The 9,914-nt window shown below is 27.4% G+C and overlaps 2 protein-coding genes across 2 annotated transcripts; one reads left to right on the forward strand and one right to left on the reverse strand.

The window, feature by feature from the left end:
* The first annotated feature begins 410 nt into the window (after positions 1-410).
* Positions 411-4,342, forward strand: LOC134829921 (uncharacterized). The gene is made up of 2 exons (XM_063843217.1): positions 411-1,074; positions 2,738-4,342. The coding sequence occupies exons 1-2, from the start codon at positions 1,001-1,003 to the stop codon at positions 4,038-4,040; spliced, it is 1,377 nt and encodes a 458-aa protein (XP_063699287.1). The 5' UTR covers positions 411-1,000; the 3' UTR covers positions 4,041-4,342.
* A 1,995-nt stretch (positions 4,343-6,337) lies between these two features.
* LOC134829037 (general odorant-binding protein 66-like) lies at positions 6,338-7,478 on the reverse strand. Its single transcript, XM_063842028.1, has 4 exons — positions 7,392-7,478; positions 7,241-7,333; positions 6,868-7,189; positions 6,338-6,435 (listed from the first exon to the last, which is right to left on the reverse strand). The coding sequence occupies exons 1-4, from the start codon at positions 7,476-7,478 to the stop codon at positions 6,338-6,340; spliced, it is 600 nt and encodes a 199-aa protein (XP_063698098.1).
* Between the last annotated feature and the right edge of the window lie 2,436 nt (positions 7,479-9,914).

Genomic DNA, 9,914 nt, shown 5'->3' on the forward strand with positions numbered 1-9,914 from the left:
TTTTTTATTTTAATTATAAAAAAAATTGAAAATTAATAAAATTTATAATTTTTAAAGTCTTTTGAATGTAAAATAATTACAAAAGTCTATGAAAAATTGTAAAAAAAAATTATTCAACTTTGAAAACTTCAAATTTTTATTTTTTTTATTGATTTTTAATTCTTTAAGCTTTCAAAAAGCTTTTTTAAGACTTCAAGAAATAATTATTTTTTTCAAAAAAATTTTTGATTTTTTTCTTTTTCTCTGTAAGCTTTTTTCAGTCAAAAAATGAAAAAATTCCCCAAAAAACGTAAAAAAATCTCCGAACAAATCATGAGGAGTAGCGAATTGAGGAGATTTTTCAAACATTCAGTTATTGGTATACATTTTGTTATACTCCGAAAAGTGACATTAATGAAATCAACAAAAAAAACACAAAACCATCGACAGCGACAGACACACAAAGAATTGGATCGTAGTTGAAAAAAATCGGCAATTCACTACACTTTTTTACCCGAATCGCGTGAAATTCCGCTGATTGTCGCGAGTGTGAAGCAGAAAAACCCGTAAAAACACGCAAAAATCATGTGAATGTGCGTGCGACAACTTTTTTTTTTTGCGATGCAGACATCTTTTGTGTTGTCTTCTTCTCAGGCAGCAGCAGTAGCAGCAGCAACAACGCAAAACACAAACAAGGAACGTCTCGTCGTGTGAATCGTGCCCCGTTCGAGAATGCAACTCAATTTAAGTAATCGTCGGAACACGCCAGCAGAATATCATTAAGACGAGACGCTGTTTATTTATTTATTCTTCTGTTTTTTTTTGTCTCGTTGTTCCTTTGTGCTCGAAAAAACGAACAAAAATCGCATCGGTGTGTTAATTAACAGAGGAAATCAATCAAAGTGTGCAAAAAAAAAAATTAAAGAAAGAAAAAAATTTCAAGACTTGATAAGTATTAGATAAGAAACATATAAACATACAAAACACAAAAAAAAAAGTTTAAAGCCAATCAAAGAAAATAATGCCGAGAAGTGCTTCGATCAATGAAAAACCTGACCTATGCTCAATTGATTGGACCATTGTGTCGGCTGCCAGGTACGTTGTTGTCTCGTTTTTCGGTCATTAATTGCATTTTTATGGGATTTTAATGTTGCATGAAGCTGTTGTTTTGTTCTTCCTGCCAGTCTCCTTGTCATTCGCGTACGCGCACAGTGGGCTGAAATCATAAAAACATAAAAAAAACTTTCAGATATATTAAAAAATACTTTTAAAATTAAATGAAAATTAATTGAATTAACAAAATAAAATAATGAAAAGTGTTTAAAAATGAAAATATTTTAAAAAAATGTCCTCGATTTTTTTTTAAATTATTATTTTGAAAATTTTTCAAGATTAAAATTTTCATATTTTGGCATATTTTTCAAAATAATTTTTTTAAAGGATCAAAATTTCGATAAAATAATTAAAAATTAAATTTTTCTTTTAAAATTAACTTTTAAAAATTTTTTAAACGATCAATTTTGTAAAAAAAATATTCATCCCTCGTAATTTTCAAATTTAAAAAAAAAATGTAAATGTAAAATTTAAAGATATTTTATAAAAAATTGTATATTTTTGAAAATGTGAGATATTTATGAAACAGTTCAGAATTTAAATTCCAGAAACATTTAGACCTTCAACGTTTATTTAAGCTTTCCTTTGCTTAATTTTAACAAATTCTACAAAATTTCCAAATTTGAGGTTAATTTTTAATTTTGCATTATTTTCATATAAAATATTGAATTTAACTTATAGTGAAATTTTGTTTTTGCATATAATTGTTAAAAAATTCTAATTTTCAAAATATTTTACAATTCATCAACGCAGAGTTTAAATTCAAAAGCTCTATGAACTCCGAAAACATTTTTGATTTTTATTGCCGAAATTCTTCAGAAATGTTGAAAAATCTTAATTTGATAAAATTTAATCGAAAACAATTTTAAAAGTAAACTAATTTAAACTGAACTATAAAAAAGTTATGAAAATTTGAGAATATGTAAGAAAAAAAATTGACCTTCGAAAGTAGGCAATGTTCATCGTTACAAAAAATTTGAAATTGACTAATTGACTTTGAAAAATAATATTTTTGAAATTCAATTAACCTCAAATTTAGTAAAAATTCTCTTCTGACCATGATATACTTCTTAGTATACAAATTTTCAACTTCCCATCATAACTTTTTCGAATGAAAATCGAAAAATGATGAATTTTTCGATGTATGATATTTGCGTAAAAATCATTTTGTAATACATATTCGAAAAAGTTGAGATAGAAAGCTGAAATTTCGTATATAAATTATTTGCAAGAAATAAGGAATATTTACCAAGTTTGAGATAAATTGGATTTCAGAAACTTAACTTTTCAGAGGTTTTTAACTTTTGATGAAAATTGCCTACTTTTAGGGGTAATTTATTTTTAATTAATTTTTTTCAAATTTTCATAACTTTTATTAATTTCACTTTTTAAATTAAATTATTCTATTTTTTTTAAATTTATTTTTCCAAAATTGTCAAATTACGAATTTTAAATATTTTTTTTTTTTGAAGAATTTTAGAAAAAATCGCCCCACTGTGCCATGATAACAATATCAAGTTTTCGTCGTACGTGAGTGTCATATTTTGCAACAACGTAAAAAAAATGCAATGTGACTCTACACAAAAAAAAGTAAAAGTTGTATAATTTTGTCACACAAAACGTTTTTTTTTGTGTCTCGTTACAGATATGGCTCAGGTAGCAGCCAAGCATCGCAAACAAGCGGCGATATTTGTCGCATTTGCCATTGCGAAAGTGATATCCACAATCCGTTGCTAACGCCGTGCTACTGTTCGGGCAGCCTAAAGTACGTGCATCAAACGTGCCTGCAACAATGGCTAACAGCGAGCGAAACGAGCACTTGCGAGCTCTGCAAATTCCCGTTCATCATGCATTCGCGCATCAAGCCGCTAAACGAGTGGAAAAGTCTCGATATGTCGGGCGTGGAACGTCGTCGACTCTTTTGTGCAATCCTATTTCATGTCGCAGCAGCGCTTTGTGTCATTTGGTCGCTTTGCGTGCTAATCGAACGTGCCGCCGACGAAGTACGAAAAGGACAAATTGGCTGGCCCTTTTGGACAAAACTTGTCGTCGTGACAGTCGGGTTGACGGGCGGCGTGGTTTTCATGTATATACAGTGCAAGCAGTATTTGAACCTTTGTAGTCGATGGCGGGCAAGAAATCGGATCTTGCTGATTCAAAATGCGCCGGAAAAAGTGCCAATTTCAAATTCGCCGGGGCCCATAAGGTATCCGGGAGGTCCAAATGCCACAGATGCGAGTAGCAATTCGGCGTCGATGTATCGCACAATGGACTTTTATGATGGGGGCATGCATGGGCATCCGGCGCAAGTGATCGCCAATATCGAAAGTGAACGAGAATGGATCCTCGATGATGTCAGTCAAGTCTCGTTTAAGCCCTGCCGACAAGGTTCGGGGAGTTTGACGCCATTTCACGACTCAATTCACAACATGTTCGATCAGCAAACGAATAAAAGTGCTTGTAGCGGAAGCACAACGTCAAATAAGATGTCGGCGATTGTGATGACACCCCCTTTGGAAGATGCGACGCCCTCTTCGCTGCAGATACGATGCCTTGACTCGGCGGTTTTCATGGAAAATAACGACATTTTGGGCGATAAACGAGGCAGTGCGTTACTTTCGCCGTGCATAAGTGACCATCATCTCGAAGACGAAGGCTCCGCACGAAATACTCGACGTTTTTCCGACGCATCGCCGCCCGTTTATGACATGACTGATATCTTGGGAGCGGAAATTCCGCCGCCATCGTCGCAAAACGCACAGAAAATGTCTTCAGCTGGAGATCAGACAACAAATACCTCAACTTGCACCAACAATAATGACACCACGAGCAATCAGCAGTACCGCTTCAAGCAGAAATCCTTGGAGGATGTGTTGGAACCAAAGCAGTCAGACCTCTTCAAGTCCATGCCAAACCTCATTTCGACAGACACTCCGGCAGATACTTAAAAAAACGAGACAAGGTGACATAATTACAGATAATAATTAATAATTTATAAAAGTGTGACATCATTAGACAGTCCCACGTAAGAAGAAATTTCTCTCTTTTATGACATTTATTTACTCTTTCATCGATTAATGACTACCTTATTAAATTATCATGACAACCAAACTCTCTTTCTCTTCTTACCCGAAGCTCCTTTGAATTATAAATCAATCAATTTTCAATCAAAATGTTTTCCATAGAGCCTAATTTTAATTTTTTCTTATTCCCATAAGTAACAAAAAATTATTTATTCCGTTTTTTTTCTTGTTAATATTTAAATTTTATTAAATTAACCGTAACACAAAAAAAAAATAATAATCAGAGAATTAAAAAAATAACAAATAAAAAATAAAATAAAAAAAAATAGTTGAACACTTTAGATTTTGTACTGAAAAAAAATATTAGCATTTATTAGTGTCGTCGTCACATAAAAAAAAATAAAAGAAAAAAAGTTAATGAGATTTGGATTGAAATAGATTGTGAAAAAAAAGTTGAGATATTTTTGAAAAAAAAAAATTAAATAAAAATTTTAAGCGCATTATTTGGTGATTCTTGCGCTTTTTCTGTCTGTCTGTCAATGAAACCAAAAAATTGAAAAGAAATTTAAAGCTATTTGCTGATTTTGAGAAATTTGTCTTTCAATAAAAATTTGTTTTGAAAATTAATTGCAATGGCTTAATTTTTTGACGATTTTTTTTATGAAGAAATAGAGCATGGAAAATTTTTTTTATTAATTTTTTAATTATTTTTTAAAAATTAATTTAATTAATTATTTCATTAAATTTAAATTATTTGATTTTTTTAATAAAAGAAATAATTCAAATTAATTTTTTTTTAAATATTTCTTTAAAATTTTAATTTAAAAAAAATAAATTTATTTATTCAATTAATTAAATTTAATGAAATAATTAATTAAATTAAATTTAATTAATTAAATAAATAATTTATTTTTTTTTTAAATTGAAATTTTAAAGAAATATTTAAAAAATTAATTTGAATTATTTTTTTTTTAATCAATTAATTTTAATATTTTAATGAATTAAAATTATTTAAAAAATATCAAAATTAAATTTATTATTTTAACAAAAAATGTCGATTGATAAATTTTATTATATTTTTCTATAAAATCAATGAGAGTTTCAAAAATAATAATAAAATAATTTTTAATAATAAAATTTGAAATAATTTCGTCAATTTTCCATTTTTTTTTTAAATTAAAAATTAATTTTTTATTTGTTAAATTAATGGATTTTTATTTAATTTGTTTATTAATTTTTAATTAAAATTTTTAAGTATTTTTTTTTTAATTAAATATTTTTCAATAAAATTTGAAAATTTTTTAAAATTAATTTTAATATTAAAAAATTATTTATTTTTTTTTTTTAAATTTTCATAGATAAATATAATAAATTTTTTTAATCAAGATAATTAATTTAAATATCCTTAAATAAATTAGCAAAAAAAAAAATTTAAAATATTTTTAAATAAATTAAAAAATAAATATTTTAAAAATTTTCCATGCTCACTTCTTTTAAAAAAAAATTGTCAAAATAAAACAAAAATTTAAAGAATTAAATTTAAAAAAAATATTATGTGAGAATTTAAAACTTATTTGTAATACCTGTGATTATTCAATGTACTAAATAATTATATTATCATACGTATGTATAAAGGAGATAAAAAAAAAATTAATTAACTTTTAGCAAGAAAAAAAAAGAAGTTTGCAGCAAAAAACATCGTACTTACACATACAAAACTTTTTCCATAAGCTTTGTTGGTGTTTATAAAGATTTTTCCCAAAAATTTAAATAATTTGATGTGTGCCATCCTTCAAACTTCTCATGGCCTAGATCCCAAAAAAATCCCGTTAAAAGTTAATATTTTCAAGAAAAATGAAAGAAATGAAAAAAAAGGCTTAAAAATAATAATAAAAAGAAATAAGACTCAGTAAAAAGCACGTCTTTCGATTGTATCAAATTGTATTTCCTAAGAAACAGAAAAAAATATAAAAAAATAATTTTTGTATGTAATGAACACAAAAAATATATATTGATGAATTATTATAAAGAAAAAAAAAAAAAAAAAAAAACAAACAAGGTTTTCGCTCCCTCTCTATCATCATCACGATTGATACAAAAAAAAAACAGAAAAATTGTAAAAATGTAGTGTTTAAGTTTATTAATATTAAAAGTATAGAAGGATAGTCTGTAATAAGAATTGTAATAAAAATCCATCAGATCAGTTTTGAAATGAAATTTTTTTATGGATTATACATTTTATTCATGTCGATATGCGGAAAGGTTTCAATGTCATTCATGCAAGTATTGATATGATCTTGCCAATCATCACATTCGCGAGCTGTTTGAAATGTAAAAATGCATTAACGGTAAGTTTTTGAATAATTTTGACAGTTAAATTATGACAGCTGTCAGCTGTCAAAAAATTTTCATGAAATTTTGATTTTTGGATAATTTTTTCTTGAAAAAATTCCTGAAGTTGCTTAAAACTAGAAATTTTGAAAAAATATTCAATTAAATTGTTCAAAATTATGATTTAAAAATAAATTTTGACGTCTGTCAAATGTCAAAATAATGACAGACGTCAAAATTTTTAGTAAATTCATTATTTTTAACAATTTTATTGAATTTTTTTTAAATTTTTGGACAATTTCAGAACATTTTCAACCAAAAATTATACAAAAAATTTCCAAAAATCAAAATTTCATGAAAATTTTTGACAGCTGTCACTTTTTTAACTGTCAAAAAATTAAAATTTCATTAAAAATCTTACTTCGTTCCCACGCTGCTTGCGGACAATTGACAAAAATATCGTAATAAACGCAATTAATTGTCGCCACGAACGTCACATCACACTCCGACGGACTAATTTTGAAAGGTTCTTGCGAAAAAAGTTCCCTCAAAACTTCTCTCATGTCAAAAATCTTGTCGACACAAACCTCAACGGCACCACTGATCACACTTTGCCAATCAATCAACGGAGACATTTGCGCAAATTCACGCGATAATTTTATCATGTAGCTCTGAATCGCCGCCATTTGAAGAGTTTCGTTCTTGAAAAGGCCCGTTTTGGTGAAAAAACATTCGTATTCCGCCTAAAATTTAATTTTTATGATTTTTTTTCAGTTTTTGGATTTTTTACTTACACAAACTGAAGTTGCTTGATTTTTGTAACTTTTGGAACGATCGCATCCTTCAAAGTCACGATTGTCGAGGAGTTTTGGATGGTTACAGCAGTTCTGAAGGAAAATTTTGTTAAAAGTTAAAGAAATTTTTTATTTTTTTAAAAGTTCTTACACTATAAGTTGGTTTTGGGGGATATTTACAAGGCGTCTCCGCTGTACAGGATGCGAAAATTATAAAAATTGATAAAATTCGCAACATTTTTGACGTTGTTTGGATGAAAAGTGATGCGACAGACAAGTTTTAACAAGAGAGGTAAGCGGTAATGAATTTTAAAAGCTAAATTGATTGACGGAATTTTCTCGTTGTGTCGATTCTATCAATTATTTTCGCTATAAATTTGATATAAAGTGAGTTTTTGTTCTATTTTGCTCTTTATTGGTTGAAAAATTTCGTTTTTCAAGGTTTTTGAGTATGTCCGTTATTAAAATTTACTTTTTTGTAAAAAAAAAAACATTAAATTTTTAATTTTCAATCATTTTAAGAGAAAAAACATAAATAAAAAAAAATTGAAATAAAAAAAAATAAATAAAAATTTAAAAAAATAAATAATAATTAATTAATTTTATTGATATTAAATCAACTAATTTTATTTTATTTTAATTTATTTTATTTTTATTTTTATTTTTATTTTTATTTTTATTTTTATTTTTATTTTTATTTTTATTTTTATTTTTATTTTTATTTTTATTTTTATTTTTATTTTTATTTTTATTTTTATTTTTATTTTTATTTTTATTTTTATTTTTATTTTTATTTTTATTTTTATTTTTATTTTTATTTTTATTTTTATTTTTATTTTTATTTTTATTTTTATTTTTATTTTTATTTTTATTTTTATTTTTATTTTTATTTTTATTTTATTTTTATTTTATTTTATTTTATTTTATTTTATTTTTTAATTTAATAAATTTAATAACTTTTTGTCGTTTTATGAAAAAAATTAATTTTTCAACATATTTGAGACTTACAGTCAGTTAAACGATCAATTTTTCTCTAAAAATTACCTTTCTTACACAAATTCCTTGAAAATTTTACTTTTTTGAACTAAATATTTTTAAAAAATCCTCTTTAGTTTCTCAATAACGACAACTTTCCCTCATCTTCAATTATTGTTTACACAAATTATGAATAAATATAACTTGTCATCAATTTTTTTTTAACTATATCACTTTTCAAGGTCACAAATTTTCAATTCATTGCCCATCAAATTTCGCGTGAGTTCAAACTCGTTGAACAAATTTGCCACAAAATTAAGAAAATTTCAATTTTTATAAATTTTCATTAATTTCATTGACAATTTTTGCTCTCGTGCCGCTTCTGTCAATGATCTCAATTCTCCTATCAACATTGATAAGGCCATGCCAATCGATATTTTGAATGAAAATGCACTCAATCGAGAAAAAAATTAAAATTCACACGACCGAAACATGATTTTTTCCGAAAAATGTATTTAATCGGCGGCAAATTTGAATTTTTTATCATAAATTTTTCGAATTCAAATCGGAATGGATCAATTTTTTGGCTTTTTTGTGGTTGTTGCTTTGGCAGCTGTTGCTTGTGCGGCGCCTCCTTCGGATATGATGCCCGTCAAAGTGCAGGAAGAGTGTCGGAAGTTACCTGGACCGCCAGCGCAATTGGTAAAAATCTAAAAAAAATCAAAAATTTTAATTATTTTTCAATTTTTTTGCTATTTTAGGGTCATTGCTGCAAATTTCCTCAAGTAGAGTTCGACGAGTATGCCCTCTCTTGCTTCAGAGAGATCCCATGGGATGCTAAAAATCCCATAATGTCAGCTTGTGTAAGTAAATTCCCTCAAAAAATGTCATTTTCGGTAAGAAAATTTAACTTTTTTTCAGAAAATGCACGAATGTCACTTCAGAAAAGCCGATTTCATGCACGGCAAATCGAAAAAAATCAACAAAAAGACTTTGATGGAGTTCACGAAGGAAGTTTTCGCCAATAGCACGGAATGGATCGCGAACGGAGTGAAAGCTTTCGACATGTGTATCGATCAGGCGGCGATGTACGAGGACGATATTCGAAATATTTTTGCCTCGCACAAGTTTGATCTCGAAAAATGCGATCCGATATTCATGAGTGTTGAAACTTGCGCTTTTATGGATTTGTTCCGTCACTGCCCGAAGGAGAATTGGACTGATAGTGAGTCGTTTTTGCAATTTTTTCTCATAAAAAATTGTTCAAAAATGAATTTTTTCATTGTAGATGCCTCATGTCGTGCATGGAAAAAACATTTGGATCTGTGTCACGCTGAAGAAGAAATGATCTTGAAGCTCAATAATGTCACTGTGGACCAGTTGAAGGAAGAAGGAGTCATCGTTGCTTAAGAAAATTTTGGAAAACTCCCCGAAAATTGCACTGAAAAAGAAAAATTTAAATAAAATTCGTTAAAAATTGATCCAAAATAATTTTTTTCTTGTCGTTATGGTTCGTTTAATCACTTAATCCACGTCTCATGAATGAATAAACCGTAATTCAAGTAAAAAATTACCTTGTTGAGAAAAAATTGGCAAGTCAGAGAAGATAAATGCTCCTTAAGCTTCATGAATTTATTGAAATTAATTTAAATTGCTGTTTAAGATCTTCAGTTTTGCTCGTTTTTTGCTTTGAAAAGGT

Source organism: Culicoides brevitarsis, chromosome 2 (assembly GCF_036172545.1).
Source record: "Culicoides brevitarsis isolate CSIRO-B50_1 chromosome 2, AGI_CSIRO_Cbre_v1, whole genome shotgun sequence".
Taxonomy (NCBI): Eukaryota; Metazoa; Arthropoda; class Insecta; order Diptera; family Ceratopogonidae; genus Culicoides; species Culicoides brevitarsis.